Here is an 18,188-nt window from a genome sequence, read left to right on the forward strand (position 1 = left end):
AACAGGAGTGGGGAAGAAAGGAACAGTAGAGGAAAACAAAGTCAAGAAAAGTTTGAAGTAAATTGAGGTCAAGGACATAGGCCATGCTTGAAGTTCCTACTGTGTTGTTAGAATTCAGGCAGGCTGCCACAGGTCTTCACGAACAGCTTTAAGTTAATTCCACCTTCCTGATGAACTGATCTTACAAGCAGGTTCCAGCTCTGCTGTGACAGAGGCAGAAAAATTCAGGTAATCTTGCTGTTGCTCTAAGGATCCGGTGGCAGTGAGGCCTCCAAGACAAGGATTTTACCTTTGCTACAGCTGATACCTGACCTGGCTACATCAGCGCTTGCAAGGAGAGGCACACCAGCCATCCCTTCAAAGTGAGAGGTACTGTTCTTTGCATCTGCTTTTTCTCCTCTCGTTCTCATGCTCAATGTTTTCCAATTGTACTTGGAAGGGAAGAAAGCCTGGCTAATAATCTCAATTATCCATAAGGATGCCAGAAGTAGCTTAGCAGTAACAATAACCAAATTTTCTAAAAACTTGAAAAGCAGCAGATTGATCACATTTGATTATAGTAAAGTCAGGCTGCACTGATGAAGCAGGAAATAGAAAACAAAGTTAATATGGGAAAGAAATTTAAAGTGTTTCTGTTTTCTCCCTATTCTCTGCCCAGCCTACAGCCTGCCTTAACTTGCCAACTCTCCTTATGTATTACCCCTCTTCTTACAGCTCTTGCCCTTCTGACATGTCAGAGCAGCTGGTTTCCATTCTCTTTCCTGGCTCCTCTTTGCTTGATCCCAGTAATATCTGCTCTCATCAAGAGGGAACAAGATTCAAGACTGTGGGGCCCTAGAGAAGCAAAGAAGACAGGAGGAACTACATCGGTGAAATAGAAGAATAAGACTCCTGCCAGTAAGAAAAAGGTGAGAGGAAAATAACACCAGCCTGTAAAAGAAAGCAGACTGTGGCATCTGTCTAAAAACACTGGTAATGTTTCTCACAGCATGGGATAGTCAGCTACAAAATTACGTGCCCACAGCTCCCAAAGCCTTTCCTGTGTTCATAAGAACTGCATTGGGGAAAAGATTCCTCTCTGCTATTAAAGTATCAGTTCAGAGAGATGCAACAGCTCTGTGATCAAATGAAGTGAACTTGAAATGTACCCTTAAAGCTTAAGTACCCACAAAGATTATCTACAGAAAGGATAAAAGGACAAAATCAGAGAGTTCTTGTCAAAGCTTCCAAAATTTGAAATTCATTTTACAAGTTAAAAACAAATGTATTTTGCAATTTTTAAATTACAACATCGAACAGCAAACACACAAACTGTACAGATAGACAAAAAATGGAAACAAATCTAAAGTTTTGGGAAAGTACTAACCAGTTACTGACAGCAGCTGTGAAACCCTCACCTCCATTTCCTCCCGATGAGACCTGTCTCTATCCTCAAATTCACGAGTTCTCCGCCGAGCTTCTTCAAAGGCTTGTTGTGCCAATGCATCCTCCTGCTACCAAACCAGACAACAGAGTGACACAAGAGGCTATCCTAGTTTCTACCAGATCACATTTCTTTTGAATTTTAGGGATTGTTTGACAGCAATGACAAGAATGTCCTACAGAATCTGCTAGAATACACATGAGTTCCAGCAAATGCCAATATAGGTTAATGAAATAATACTCACCTTCATCACAGCAGTAGAGATCCAAAGCTGCAATGCAGCTACTACTAGAATACATTTTCAAAGGAGAACTGCTGTTCCAAAGTAGTTTAAAATGCTGTTTCTTTTATTCTTTTAAAAGTTACGTGAAAGAGGCAATGAATTTTATTCTTATAAAAATAATTTTGAAGGCAGTATTCACAGGTATATCTAAGACAGAGTTCACCAGCATCATTACATAAATAATGGTAATTTAATTATCTTACATTTAAAAGTATTATCTAAATTACAAACAGAAAAATCCCTCCATTTTACCAAAAGCTGCTGAAGGTGCATCAGTAGGAATGTTTGTAATCCTTACGTATAATTTAAATTATTTAAGTTTAGATGCGTAAGAAAACGCAAAGCAGAAGTTATTCCTCTACTAATTTATGCACATTCCCATACAACATGGAAGAAACTGTAGGTTTGACAACCTTGTTGTTTATTTCCAACAATGCCTTTTGAATACAAATGCATTTAATAAATTAATGCAAAAAAAAGTTTTAAAGTGTTTTTAATATGTAACCCACTATTAATTGGGTTACAAATAATTTCTCTTTAAGACACCTTGTAGCCCAAATTTTGCTCAGCATTAAAATAGATGGCTCTGTTCCCCACTAGAATTTTCAAGTGTTCAGAATGGAGGAGACCAGTCTAAAGAGGTTCCACAAAAGAGTAAGGGATAAACTGTACTGGGTTTCCCATCTCCCAACTCCTCAGCTATACTTACTACTAACTCTGCTTATGATTCCCACATACATGCAAATGTTATTTTCAAGTTGATAGTTTTATTTTAAAAAAGTAAAAATCCTAACCTTGACTGTTAGAGGACACAAGCATGTTGAGAGCTCAACTAGGGATTAAGTGCATAAATTTTTTAATTTAAAATAAAGCATCCCTAGTCTGAGAGAGCGTTAAATTGCCTTTTTTGCCGCTGGCGCAACGGTGCAGCCTGAAGCTACTTTGTGAAATGATGTGTATGAGTGCCCCCCGTGGCCTAACACACTTAAATACAAACATCTGCCAATCAATAACCCCGCACAGCCAGCTCCCCAGAAAGCTACGTCAAAAGGCAATGTTCAAAGCTGTCAATAAGATAACATTTTAACACTACGTACTATTTTTAAGAGTAGAATTTGGCCCTTTATAGCTATCTTAATGTTTGCACATGCTTAGAAACCAAGGTCAGACAGTGGAAAGTAAGTTTGTTCTTAATAATGCAGCAGGATAGAGATAAGATACATAAGCTTGTCTCCTAGATAACTACAGAAAAGCTGCCTTCTTTCTTATTTACAAATATTACGTCTTTAACACCCTATTTCTTTTTACCCTATTTTTTCAAATGTACTTAAATGAAAGCATATTTTTTAATGCAAGATTTTTGCATTTTACCATCATTTAAAGTGGTCATGAAATAAAAGGTTAATATATAACCTCAGCCAGAATATTGTAAAAGAAATGGTCATAACCAAAAGAAACTAGATTAGAAATTCATAGGGAAATAAATCAGTATGTTCACATCCAGAATGAAAACATGTTGACAGCTGAAACATTGGTTTACTAATGTCTGAGAACAGGGGTGGAGGAAGCATCAGAACTTAATTGTTTAAGTAAAAAAAAAAAAAAAAAAAAAAATTCTGCTCTACTCCTGGTGATGTGTTATAACAGAAACCAACAAACACCTCAGGATCTTGTACAACAGGAATTTAACAAACTTTTTTCCAAATCTCATTCAAATCTAGTAATTATAGCCTAGTAAACTCAGCTGTATGAGACCAAATAATTTATCCACCTTGGTTTTAACCAATGAAAATGCTTCTGGTATGAATCTGCTAAGAAAAAGAAGCAGCAAAACATGAGCCATATCAACATGAGAACAGAACAAAACAAACCCCCCCAGGTAGAAAAACAAAAACCAAGAGAAGCTTAAACATCCCTCCTCCACTCATACACATTTCTCCCCCAGCAGCCTGGTAAGAAAACACTTTGTGAGAACCACCACCACTTTTAACTACACATAGCAAGAATGCTCTATTACAGAAGACATACAAAAGTGCCAAAGACAGAAACAGCCTTTTGATGACCCTCAAGATAAATATCAAACCCAGGGAAATTTCAGCCCCAAATGGAGAAGATATTCAAGCACATATGTAGAGCTTTGTGTGTGTTAGCCCACCGAAGTCTGAACAAGCAGCTGAATCTGGGCCTCCCGTAACAAAAAATAAGACAGCTTAGTAGTAAGACATGAACAGGGTGTGAATTAAATGGAAAGAACACTAGCTCAAAAGTTCGATTTTAAATACCTTATTGTTATGGATGTCTTTCTTCCTAAAACATTTCTGACCTGGTGAAGGGTAGTATAATTTCCAAAGTGTAGCAGCAAAAAAAATTTTATCCTTTCACAGTAAGAAGTAAAAGATAGGAAAATGCAATAGTTTTGGAGTTTCCATTTAAGACAGCTTTTTCATATTAACACTTAATATTAGTATTTAAATATTTAATAAATATTTATTAATTCTTTCATTTAAGAGTTTCTATTTGCATAAGAGAAAGCCCTCCAGAAAACAGGAGCAAGGGGTGTATATGGGGGTGTGTCTGAATGCCAACAGGACCTCTTGTTACAGAAGACAGTGGGTACCACTGGCGCTATGCTGCACAGTACAAGGCACTTAAACCCATTCTGACATCAGTGTTATTTGGGGATCAAAGTCAGAAGTTAGGTCAACTGCCACTGGCAATATTAATACAGTTATAAAAAAAGGAAGCAAAATGACAGATACAGGAAAAAGGAAACTGAAGAATGTAAAAGATTGCCCAAACGTTTATAATACTGACAAACACAAGGGTGCACCTACTTCTGTGTCTCTAGTGCCTTACGACACTGGGAATTCTTAGGTACTACTACTGTAGCAAATAAGACAACCACTGACCTCCCTGTAATTGCTGAGAAATACAGACTGAAAACAAATTACAACTGCATCTGAGTTCAAGTGTATCTCTGTAGAATCACACTGTGTAACACCTCCAGCTCAGCACCCTGTACCCAAAACTCAACCAAGCCCTGACACCTGAAAGCATGCATACATCCCTTGAAAACAAAAAAACACAACACCCCAAACCCAGCAAAACAAAAAGGCTAAATAACATGCTCAGTGCACAAACACTTTCTGAAGGCAACAAAAACGAATTCTCAAGTGTAGTTAATACAGCATATACAGGAACTAAAATAATCCAAGAGCATGCAAAAACATTTATCAGGAAATTAAAAAGAGAAAATTGAACCCACAAGTCACGTGACCACCCTTTTTGGAAGGGTTTCCACTTTTTTCAGGAACTATCCGATTCTGGAGAAGAATGACACTATCTCCTCCTAAGCACACGTTCAAATCAGTCTCGTCTCAGTTCAGAAGTCATGTGATTTAAGTGTTACATATCAAACTTCATAGCTGGAGTTCAAGAACCTTGGGATTTTGTACCATCCGCAGGGGTCTATGTCTGACCTCGCTGTGGAAGCTGTTATAGTCTAAAGGTCTTCTAATCAACAGCATCTACAGCAGTTACTCTCTTTCCAAGGAGCACACTGGAACTTGGCTAGCTCAAAATGCCAGCACCCAGCTTTGGAAGGAGTGAATGCCACAGCAAATAGCAGCATTCTAGTAAAAGCTTGGTTCTGTGGCTTTTCTCATGGATTAACAAAAGGAGGCACAGAATATTCTCAGAATAGCATAGCATACCCTCTCTTTCTAGGCATCCTGAAGAAAGCTTGCAGGGCTGTGACTATTTCACAGACACTATTTGGACACAAAGTATTTCTGCTTAACCCAGAATATAGTCACAATGACATGATTTCATTAACATGCAAGTTGGCTTCTTAAGTTAAGTAGATGCAAGGCACCCCAAAGCTTGCAGCTATACATACCTCCATACAAATAAAAACCCCTTGTATTCACACTCACTTTGGACTTTGCCTTCATATAGTTCTAACATTTCTAAATTATCAAACTACAGAAATGAACTGCTAAGTTCACCACAAAATAGAGATTAAAATCATAACTCTGGTAACTGATGTTACTACACCAAATTTACTGACCACTGCATGGAAGCCCCCACAAACCTGGTGCAGCTGCTTTTAGTATCAGTTTGGTAGCTTTGTTACCAAGCTACATCTCAAAAGCAAGCATCTATCTCAAGTCTGACTAAACTAAGGAACCCTACAGCTGTGTAAGTGAACCTTATATATACAATATGCACTTAGATTTATTTCCTCTGTGTTTAGTTTGTTCTTGTGCACGTCCAAAGATTCAGCTGCTAGACAGTCACTTTGCTGGTAGGAAACAGACAGGAAGTACGTTCTCAAAAACTGCCATATCTTAACAGAGCAGAGTCTACCACTGTTAGAGAAGAGATGATAAAAACCTATTCATCCTCCCTCATATGTAATAAAACAAAAAGCTACTTCAAAACCCCAAACACCCTAAAGTAAACTGCTAAAACAGACTAGCCAGTTGAATCATTACATATTACAGACATAGCTTTTCCAATACTTCAAGATGTACTACTTTGCAGCATAGTAACAGTGCTAAATCACCCACAAAGTTATAAACTACAGATGATTCCTGCCCCTAATATTCTGATCTAATCTAAAACACTAGTTTAACTACAACCACTTATTTCTGAACTTCTATACTGTGAGTTTTCTTTGGAATTTGTACTCAAAGTGCAGGCAGGAAACAAGTACATTAGAATGTCTGATCACTACCTGACTGTGCGTTTCCTTCCAGAACATCAGAAGAATGTCTAAGGCACAGTAGCTATGGGCAAACCATCTTTCTTACCTGTGCTCTCTCTTCATCAAATTCCAGGCAGCCCATACCATCCAGTCTCTGAAGATCTATCCAGCCTTTCCAGATTACACAAACACCATTAAGAATCATAGGTGCCTTCAAGTACACCTGAAATAAAAACAAAACAGATGCTATGAATTTAAAAGCATTTGCACACATGCCTGCACAGTGACAATACTGATACAGGAAGCTTCTATACATATTCTCAGAAGAACTTCCAAACCAGCTGGTAACATGAGACTCCACTTAACAGCTTCTCCTGCCTCCTTTCCAAGAACTCATTTTAATCAAGTAAGTGCTGTAACTTTTGCCTACTGTACTGGATGGAATAAATTTAAGATGTGTTCTCATTTTAAACTGGCGTGCACTAGGATTTGGTTAGAATTCTGTTACTGCTTTCAGTTAAAGGAAGTGTTTTTCTTGTCAGCTTACCTTTCTGTCACAAAGAAAGTGGCATGCTGCCAGACGGGGAGGATCCTTTACAGCACATTTAGATGGTTAAACCAATACATGCTTTCCTACTCCCAAGCAACGCTGGATTTTATCCCAGCTTTTTCAACAAACAATAAACACCAGTTTCAGTCCTCCTCAAATTTACCAACTAGTCAATTACTAAACTATTTTACTAGTTTAGTAAAATAACTATACATACACCATGCTAAAATAAGGCTTCCTGTGTCTACCCTAGCATTTGTGAAAGGCTGTTAAAGAGAAGCACCACCACATGATCAAACCCCATCTGCAGCATCAATGTGCACACAGTGCCTTCAGCTGCAGCAAGGAATAATGCATGAGCTTAAGGCCCTACATCTTAGATAATGGCAGATGATACAGTGATTTAAAGCAGAAGTATTTCCCCTTCCAAGGCCCAGAGATTAATCTCCACACAGGAAATTTAAAAAGAAGCAAATACAACACTAAATGAATTTGAACCCTTATATTTAATGACATCAATCTTAAAAAAAAAAAAAAAAAAAAAAAAAAAAGTCCACCACAGCAAAATTCCCTAAATTGTAAAGGAAAAAAAAAAAAAAAAAAAAAAAAAAAAAAAAAAAAAAAAATCAACCCTCAGGAGTTATTTCAGCCTACTTGGCAACTCAAAACCCCTCATGGAACAGAAGTCTGTCTATGTCGAATTGACAGAAAAAGCAAAGTCTTAGAGCCACAGGAGGTACAGAAGGAAGGTAAGCCTTCCTAACGCTAAGGCTGTCCTAGTAAAACTAAGTACTGAACAACATGAAAGGCAATCCATGAGTGGAAGAAAGGGAACAACTAACACAAAACCAACTGACAAGCAAGTGTTATTTGCCCAAGAAAATACACATTTAATCTCCGAGCCTGATTTCTACAACTTATAACACTTCAGTATGAAGTGACATACTCTAAAGGTTTTTATTAGTAAAACGTGCAGTAGCTTAATGAAGAAGTAGCAAGATCAGGTCAAGCATATCTTCCTATCACCTCTTACTGCAGGGTCTCCTACTGAGAAGAGCGGAGTGGTTTTCTGTCCTGTATTCACAGGCTAGCTATGCAAGTCATCATACCTATCTCTTCCGTGATGACAGCACACTATGCAGAGTGCAGATCTACCAGCCAAGAGCCTTCGCAAGCAGAGGTGTCAGAACCAGCATGAGTAAGACATGGACTACCAGGAAACCACCTCCCACAGCCCTCATTTCAAGCACACGAAATACAACATTAGACCTTTTCAGCACCATCTTCACTCATTCATCTCACAAGAAATAAACGAAGTATGCACAGTCAATTTAATAGATGCATTTAAGTAGTTTAGAAGTGGCTGTTAGAATAAGAAGTCATTCTCTTCTAAGAAGAATGCAGAATAATTCCAAAGAAAAAAGCAGCATCACCCAGCTGTGGGTCTGCAAAGACAAAACAGCCTGTATGCTAATGCTAGTCACTTTTTGAAGAAGCAAACAAGCATTTTGCTGATCTTTCTTTAGGGTTTACCTTTCACCTAGCCTCTCCTACCCTTCTGGCCCACAACAAAAGCCTGGGCCATCAAAAGTTACATAGGACTTCCTGCAGATGACAAAATGTAGCTGTTCAAGTTGTCCAGAAGCAGAGTAACTTTTGCTTGTTTCCTCAATTAGGAATACTATGCTAACACTAACTGCTTTGTTTCAGCGGCTGTTCAGTTACCTATATCACTGCCACTGCTTGTGCACTGTATGCAAACTTCAGAGCTCAGTGCAAGAGCACGTAGCTTAGATGGAGCTGTTGAGGGCTCAGTACTTCCAATGCACTGCCTTAAGCATCACCTGCAAGCCTGAGCAACGCTCGAAATTCTGTGAGTCTTCAGAAGTCAAGGGAGAAAAAGGGAAACAAGTTGACAGAGATGATGTGATTACTGATGCCTGCTATCTGCTCCAAGCATGCTGACCAACAGCTGAGCTGCTGACAGAGCAGCTGGGGAACCTCTGGCATGCAGCCTGACCTTTACAGATAAAGTATTCTGCCCCTACTCCTGAACCAGAGCCCTGAAAACCTCACACCATTTGGTAGGTCTTCAAAACTCAGATAATACAGAGTTTTCACTTCTGAAAGGCTGAATTCATTAGCATGATACTTGAGTTTTGAAAATACTGTATCATTATCCAAATTTAGTATAACTCACATTGAAACCAGACATGCATATGCAGAAACTTTTCTCTCATTAAAACACGCAATAAAGCACACTGGTGCGTTTTCCTTGATTTTAGAGAAAGGAATTTAGACTCTTTTCTCCACTCTCCTCTCTCCAGAGAATGGAAACCACCCAAAGCTGTTGCCAAAATAGTTTAACCACAAATCTCCTTTTCAGATAAAACCCTTGCTGGTTCCCTTTCAACTTCCAAACTTAACAGAATTATTAATAAATTACTGCTCTTGTCTAGGAGCTCATGATCTGTTATGTCACCTTAAAATCCAGCAAAGTTGTCTTCTAAAAACTTGTATAATTCTCTATTCTGAAAGTTGCCTTTACAGTCATAGTAAAAAAAGCAAAGGAAAAAGACACGTTATTTCTGCAAAGACACCAACTCACCCCTTAGTATTACTGAGCTATACAGTTTGATTAGAAGTAGATAAAGGATGTCTTTGTTAAAGTAACTCTTTCAACGTTTTGTTGCAAACCCCATCTTAACTGCATTTATATAATTTTATATATCTTACCTGCACCTCTGGGTGCTTTTCATAATATTTAGAAGTCAGTCTTGGAAAACTCCAACCCTTAACTGAAAAGCACTAGAGAGCAGTAGGAAGAAGGAGGGGTTGAAGTCAGGCAATTACCAATTTCATATTCAGTGAATGAATTTAATGCTACAGAAAGAAACATCATTATAGAAGCATACAAGAGGAAAAGATATTTTGTAAAGCTGCTTCCTGTCAGAGTACAGTCCATCCTACAAACCAAACCAAGTACTGCTTTACTGACAGGGATAGCAGGCAGTTGTCTAAGTTAAGCATTATTACACATAACAATGTGTATCACACAGAGTGAGTTCTCCTTCATTTTGCACTTCCATCTTCCACACACTGATACAGCCAAAGCTAATTAGTTTGACAGATTTTGAGACATAGGTAACATATTATGTATTGATATCTGCAATTTTTACTAGCTGTACACCAGTTGAACTTTTGTTCGGGTGGCTGTTTTACACAAGTTTCATTTCACTTCAAACCGCATCTTCCACTTCAAACTCCTATTACAAATCAAAGTAGCATTAGATTTTTTTTAAATGAGAAAAGTAGACATGCTACTTCACTGGAATACGCTTTTAGTGTTAGAACAAGTATTCTGCTTGCTGACGGAACAACCAGCAACAGTAAACACTCTTATCTCCTGGCAGATTGTCTGGATGGAGGATGAACAGCACCATCAATGTGAGAAGGTGCTGCATGAATATGCTAAGGTCTAAGTTGCTGAGCTATGTTCATGCTTTCTCTGTCTACCAGCTGGCATGGTCCCAAAGACACTCCTTCAACATCTAGTGTCTCACCTTGGTTTTTGCACTCTTTCAACTAATCTGGTATTTCTTTTCATCTTCATTTAAACCAGCAACGCTCACCTCCAACTCCAACTACCTGGGAGTTAGCTTTGTTGCTAAAAATAGGCAGGGACATGGCTCCTGTAACATCATTTGTTTGTATTTTAAAAAACAAGCTTGATTTGAATACAGAAGCAGAGGACAATACTCAATGACTTAAAACAAAAAACCCAAAAAAACCCCAAAAAGCTGCTTTACTTGAGCACAAGATGCAAAACCTCAGTTTCACATCCTATTTTAGTCCTCTAGTAAATCCTTATCTCACAATACCAGGGTATTTAACTGATGTGCTATAGATACGCTATCTGTAGGCTCCATCCACACATCCTGCAGTTACAGAAAATGTTCCTTCTCCCTAAAGCAACCAAGCCATTTCCTCCCCCAGAGATTGCACGCAGTCTTCACCACCCACTGACTAATGAATCAGCATGCTCACAACAGCCACTGCGACAGATGAGACCAACTTCACCCCCCCCAGGAAACACCAGTCCCCAGTGAAGCAGTGCAGGTCCCTCCCTCCTGTTTTCATTTTCCCAGCACACAGGAGCAAAACGCATTCTTTCACAGGAGACTCAGCTCTGACTCAGCCTGCCTCACCACACACACATCTGCCCATTCACAACTGCCCACACAAGCTGCCTCTCTCTTGCTTGAGACAAGTACACACATCCCAGTTTTGATCCCACCTTCCCCTGAATTGCACCCCACTTTTAAAAAGCTCAACAGCAGCCTCCCCAGTGACTTCATAGATGAAACACTGACCAATAAGAAAGGAACAGCTGTAAACACTTACTTGAAGTAAGAAAGATGTTAAATTGGATAAGACTAACCTCATCATTTCAGCTTCTCTTGGCACGGTCTGTATTCACTGCTGAGTAAAAGGAGACTACCTATTCAAAATGCTCAGAGAAGAAACCATATATTCATCCGTTTAACAGAAATTTTAAAGGAGTACATATACATTTACATAAACAAAATGCAGTGATCTTGCCATGCAGAGTTGGCATGATTTCTGAAATGTAAAGCTGAGTCAGTCCTGCCATCCCCCAAACACCAAGACTCACTTTCATATCATATTCAGAGAAGGGTCACTAGCCTGGGTTTCAGAAAGGGGCCAGAACAGAGAGGCAGCAACCTATTAAAACAAAAAAACCCCCAACCTCCCCCTTCACCCCCCCCAAGCCTCAAAAAGCTTTTCTAAAACTTTGCAACAGAACTTACACACTAAAATCCTCTATTATTTGGAGAACAAAATACAATAGTACCTTCACTAGTGTAACAACTAAAGCTACAGCAAAAGCTGACAACTCCACACCAGACTTCAAATATTGGTCACATGTATTTGAAAAGAAACTAACAAAGAAAAACCAAGTCATAGACTGAGTTTACAGCATTTATCAAGCTTTGCAAGTTCAATTCTGAAACAAAACCTTTGTAATATAGTTTTAACTGAGAATGGAACAGTAAATAGAAACAGTTGTAAAGAATCCCATTTAGAAAGTCACTATGAGTGAAACAGACTTTTTAGGTTTCAACCTTAGAACAACAGACATCACTGCAAATCGTAAGAGCCCAAAACTCCAACAGATTTAGACCAAGCCTTCTGTCTCATGCCTCAAAGCATACTATTATTCTTCCTTGAAAAACAGAATATTTTCTAAGTTATTGAAAGCTACATCTTGACACAGCCTCCACTATGAGAAAATGAGGTTTTGTTAAAATTTAAACTTCATACTATGCTGTAAAAACACAAAGGAAGTGACACTTCCTGACCAAAGAGTCTTTCCTGAACAGTTGTACTTGGATGACACAGCCGTGGCTTTCAAGATGAATACAGCTCTAAGTTTCTCAAGGGTGGCACCTATGTCGCAAGTGTATCATTCCACCGACGACAGGCCCTTGCTGGTTGGACGTGGCACTGCCAGGATGGTGCCTGGACTCCAGGCTGAGCACAGCAGACACTACTGAGCCCAGCACCATTGCTCCTCTGCTTGTGACCTGGTCCCTTCATGGAAGTTCCTCCTTCCTGTCATCACACAAAGACTTTCACTTGCAACTTTAGGCTACATAAATAATTTGAAGAGGGGCTAGTAACACCAAGAATAACCAGGCCTGCTGTAATGCATGAAATATTTTTTGGAAAAAGCCCTTTTCAACTTGTCAGTTTTCTTCTTTCCTCTGTGCTACTTACATATGCCATAACACCAAAAAAACCCAACCAGAAATAGACCAAAAAACAACTACCCAGGCATTAGTTTTCACAGAACACAAGAATTTCTGGAAAGAAAGTTTAACAGTCAAAATGAAATAGGGCTACTCTATTTCATCAGCTATGACAAAGGTCAACTCAAGCAAACCCAGAAATATTAACAAACAGTACTGCTTGCTAAGAGTCTCGATCCAGAATATTACACTTAGAAAAAAAAACCAAAAGTAAGTTCTAAATACAGTCTTTCCTACCACAATGTTTTCAGGTTACAAAAAGCAGTGGAAATACAAATTCACTGACTTCAGGGAACAAAGTATCTTAAAGAATTTGCTGAAATACAGAAAAACCCCTTGGATTGCTAACAGCCTGTATTAGAATCCTAATAGCAACAAGTAAAGACAGCTGAACACAAGGCTAAAATTTAACTCTTATTTGCAGGGGTTTAACTGCTGTATATAAGCAGTTACAATTACTAAAGATTTTAAACCCCTGTATTTTCCTCCTTTTATTATTCTTCTGCTAGTTTTGCTGCTAATCTACTAATAAAGTTGCAAGTAGGATTTAATTTCTCAGAAAGATATTTGATTTAGTCGGACCCATATCAAAATACTGTACCTGACAGGCTCAGGAGTCAGAGAAATACAATATTTATTTATTTATTTTAAATCTAAGTTTTAATCTCTTAGAGGCATTTCCTCCCCCCTTATGGAAACCTATCAACTTTTACATGTCTAGATATAAGTGGTAATGTCAAAGGTGATTCAAGATACAGCTTGAAATATTAGCTTAAGACATTTCACAGCAAAGTAAAAATCTCGAACAACTTTTGCAGTAAGTTCCATTCAAGAACACCAGCACCATGAAAATCTATTTTAGCTTTCTAATTACAGCAGGTGTTTTGATTATGAGTGATAGCATTCCCTTTGTGTATTCGCTGATGAAAGAATGCCCTCCAATTCACAAATGGAAAACCATTTCAGGAAATACTTGCTACAGTTTTCTACTTCACAGCAAAACTTGATGGTCTGGTAGTATGTACTGCAGCCTATTTTTAAGTATGCTTATATAAGTCACCTATTTTTACTACAAGTATCACTAAAGTTTTAGAAAATGCCCATCTACATAAAATTTAGATGCAATGGAATCCATTTTTACAATTCTAAGTAGTAAAAACATCCCTGTATGGACTCACATGAAAAATGCCTTTGTAAGTAGTATCAGAGCTGACAAACCCTCTCTCAACGTGCATTCTGTAGTACTGAAATACTATAGTGATAGCTGGTTTCTAAAATGTCAAACAAAGAACAGCAGAAGAATCTTCCTTGCTTTAGTGAAGAGACAGAATTTACAAGTCATTTCGAGAAAACCTGATATTCTCATGGTTTTTTGGTGGTTGGTTGTTAGGTTTTTCCTGCGTAGTTAGCTCAACTATGTAAACATGACTCCTTTTCAAAAGCTGATCTATGTTTCACTAAATTATGCAGGTTACTATGTCAGTTAACTAAAAAACAAGTCTATAACTAAGAACAGATATGAAGCATTAAGGATGTCAGAGTAAGTGCAATTCGAACCTGTGAAGACTACAGCATTTTATTCCCAGATTAAGATCACTGGTCAGTACTTATGCTTAGAAGCTAGCAGAGAAAAATTCTAAAATACTACTGCAAGGAAATTTTATTCATCATTTAATAGCCTTCACAGTTCATCATTCCAAAATATTGCAATTGCAATGCAGGAAACATTCACTACGCTTGATCAAAACCACCAAAATAATCCCAATACAAAGCAAAAAGTAAGTGGCTTCTTGTTTCCGCAGCGTTACTACAAAAGGTCTAATGCCTCCCAACATGAAATACGTCTCAGGCTCAGACTCACTCCATTTGCCTTCAAAAAGACAAAACCAACCACACAGCTGTAACTGAGAAACAACAAAAATGCAATGAGCACAATATAAGGATAATCTGAAAGGCAAATACACACTGGGGTTTTCCCCTGTGAAACTTTACAGGGTCTTTCATCAGTACATCTTTACCACTGGACTCCACATCAGAAGAGATGGCTGGATTTTACATCTACTCTCCTGAAATGGCACACATCAAAAAAGACCCAATTTTTCTTGCAACGTTTAAAAAGAGCAATGTCTTTGCAGCTAAACATTGCCAGGAGACTGTTGCTGGTTTCCTGTTGCAAGTATACATGCATGTAACCAACAAATGCTTACGCTCACCAAACCAGTTAACTAACAGGGACAACACACACAGATTTCTGCCACGTTGACAGAATATATTTTCCAGACGGAAATTTCAAAATTGGTTGGGAAATTAGGTCTTTTCAAGGTTTCAGAAAATAGCATAGCAAAAGGAGTTGTAATTACAAACTCTAACAGAGGGTTAGAAAGAGAGGTTTATCTAAAACACATCATTTACACACCATGCTACCTGTGTGCAAATAAAAGATTAAACCTGAAAATTTCAGAGGCACAATGCAAATATACTTAACTAGAAAATACCGTATTTTGACAACATAGGCAAGGAGCTCAAAAACCATGCAGGAACTGACCAGAGCAGAAGGTCAAGAAAAGTTGCCTCTTCTGCCCCTGGGCTTTCATTACGTTCTTGAGCATCATGACAGCCTCACCCTTTCCCCTTAAGCAGGATTCAAGTCTAGAAAACTGGCATGAACATTTATTTAACAAGCAGTGCCACATCAGGTCTTAAAATAATGCAAGTTAGTAATTATTTTGTCTTTTGTATACCATAAGAACTACAAAGCTTTCATCACCCAGTAAAATTTCATAGTGTTTGTCATAATTATTCTGTAGAAAACTATCAGCTTCTGCACAGACACATCATTAGCAATGGCTGGGAATTTTCTTTATCAGAGCAATTAGCACTTTCAGATATATGTTTAATACCAAGTTCTCCAAACAGCCAAAATGCAACACGAATTCTTCTTGCACAAGATCAGGAAAGGACAGAACCAACACTGTACAATCTGCAGGAGAGGGAAACTATTTAAACCCTTATGCACTATTTATTTTTATTCCCTGTAAACCATCTACTGATTGATTTTCTTAAAGTTTAAAAAATGCATAGCTGACACAAGTTATACTTCCTCAAAAGTCTGGTTCTCAAGTTCTAGATATCAGAATAGAGCTTAAAAAAGAAAAAACAACTTCAAACTGCTTCTCTGAATGCTTCATCTGGAAATTACCATCCTGTATGTTTCATTAACTGTCTGTTGTCAGACCTTCCGAAGTGGTAAGAAACATCAGCTTTCTGGTTTGCTGTAACCAAAATCCTGATGGTTTCTGCACTGAAAACTCACCAGGCTAGCAGGTGGTGCAAGCACATTGCAGGGTACTGTACACTGATTCCCCCAGTTGGCATCTGAACACAAGATGATCACCCACTGCCCTCTACCCAAGTGAAAATGCTCGCCATCAATATATTAAAAAAATAAAAACAATGGAAAAAAACAGAGAAGCATGCAAGTTTAATAGAAATCCCCAGATGCTTTTTAGTAGCATGGGAAAAAAAAACCAAAACAAAACAAAACATACTATAGCTGTTTGTCTAGATGCCTTCCTGGCTTAGTTTTCCTATTCTTAAGCATTATACCAGTTTCCCAAAAAGAGAAGGTCCAATATTGCCTCTACTGAAGAATCTAAGCTTCCCCCCCCTTTTTTCTCCCAGGAATACACAGCCCAAAAAGAAGTTAAAAATTCTTCTTGTCACCTCAAACCTGTTCTGTGGGACAATGCTGACTATTCCTCAACTGCCATCAAGAGACAATTCATCAGGACATAAAAGCCCACACCAAGTTCCAGAGCTGCTTTCTTCCCTAAGTTTCTGACCTGTTGAAGTATGTGACAGACAACATTTGCCCTTAGCTACCGTATTTCAATTAAAAATTACATGTTTAATGACCCTTACTGTAAAAATTATGCGAGGTTTAAGAACTTTTGTCACCTTCCATTGGTTTTATGTTCTGTATTTATGCTGAGATGAACAGGTAAAACAAGTTGCATATCCAGAAGTCCCACAACATAGAGCTGCCGCCTGCAACTCTCTCGGCAAAGTATCTTACACACAGAAAGAAAGCATAAGTTCTGCACAGGCTCCTCAAGTAGCTACAATTTGGATCCCATATTCAAGTCTAGATACCACCGTTACAGAAATTATATAGGCTTTCTGCTCAGATAAAACATCTGCAGCATCAACTATTCCCAAAAAAATGATCCTTTCATTAGTGCTCATCTTCTGAGAATAGCAGTCTTGTGCAAGAGGTTTTTTCCCTCCATATTATTGTCACAGTACATATTTCACCAGGCCAACTTGTTGAACATCAAATATGCAATTATGTAAGCCATGTAAGCCATCTTACAATTATGTAGCTCATCTTGTTACTTACGCTTTGGATAATAAAGCTTGAAGCAGCATTTTGGTAACTTTCAGAAAAATGACAGTTTCTTGTAACAAATATGTCAGCATCTTATTGATTTTTTTTTTTTTTTAATATGAAGCATTGAGCAATTTTCATGAAGAAACAGACATCCTCAACAGTGATGCTCTTACTTTTCTCATTCATTTGTAAGAAGAGCAGAGAAGCGTAATGTTAACAACTTTGCTTAGTAAGTGGAGACTGATAAGCAAACAAGAGGATTCAACAATCCTCTGGCTAGTTATCCTCTGGTTAACTTCCAGTATCTCTGCTGCAGAGATGTCAAGTACTGCTTTCATCCACACAGCGCTGTCCTTATATAAAGCTGGCTCCCAAATGTAGTATTTGGCTCAATAACTCTGGCTTTGTTCCTCTTCTGGGAACTTTAGGATGACCATTCTATGATTCTGTGATCGTATGAGTAAGTTTAAAGCCTTATCTACACAACTCCAGTGAATGCATTTAAAAAAATTCAAGGTAATGGATGAAATATGACTGAATAACTGCTCTACAACATGTAATAAAAGCTAATCAAAAGCAGGTTTACTGATGGCAGACCATAAGTACTTCAGAAAGGGCTGACAGGTAGGCATCACAAACAGCAGAGCCATCCTGTAAGTATTGTTCACACTCAGTTTCAAAATGGCATTGTTGCTGCACACACTGTAATACAGGAACAAGGCTTCGTGCAGTAACAAAAGTGTCTGGAGAACAGGAGGAGTGAGAGGATTACAGGGAAAAGGCTGTGGATATTTGTCACATGAGAGATGCCTGGTGTGACTCACACTCTGGTGACAGAAGGCAACCTATGATAAATCACTCTTCAGCAACAACTGTCCAAATGTCAGATGGTGGCTGCTTGCCAGCACAGGACAACATGTACCTAACAACATACGAGCTCTGAAGATTTCTCATCCCAAAATCCAAGTTCCCAGCTCTTAATAGTATATAAACTGCATGC

The 18,188-nt window shown here is 38.3% G+C and overlaps 1 protein-coding gene across 2 annotated transcripts in view; it reads right to left on the reverse strand.

Annotated features, from left to right (window-relative positions):
- The window catches only part of LOC115600725 (core-binding factor subunit beta), a 43,078-nt gene that overhangs the window by 13,743 nt on the left and 11,147 nt on the right, over window positions 1–18,188 (reverse strand). Inside the window, exons 4-5 of one of the 2 annotated variants that reach the window (XM_030470016.1) lie at window positions 6,521–6,637; window positions 1,367–1,493 (exon numbers count right to left, since the gene is read on the reverse strand). In XM_030470016.1, coding sequence (XP_030325876.1) covers window positions 1,367–1,493; window positions 6,521–6,637 — 244 coding nt within the window. The remainder of the gene's footprint in view (window positions 1–1,366; window positions 1,494–6,520; window positions 6,638–18,188) is intronic. The other variant, XM_030470015.1, reaches the window with a different exon arrangement.

Source organism: Strigops habroptila, chromosome Z (assembly GCF_004027225.2).
Source record: "Strigops habroptila isolate Jane chromosome Z, bStrHab1.2.pri, whole genome shotgun sequence".
In the NCBI taxonomy this organism is placed as follows: Eukaryota; Metazoa; Chordata; class Aves; order Psittaciformes; family Psittacidae; genus Strigops; species Strigops habroptila.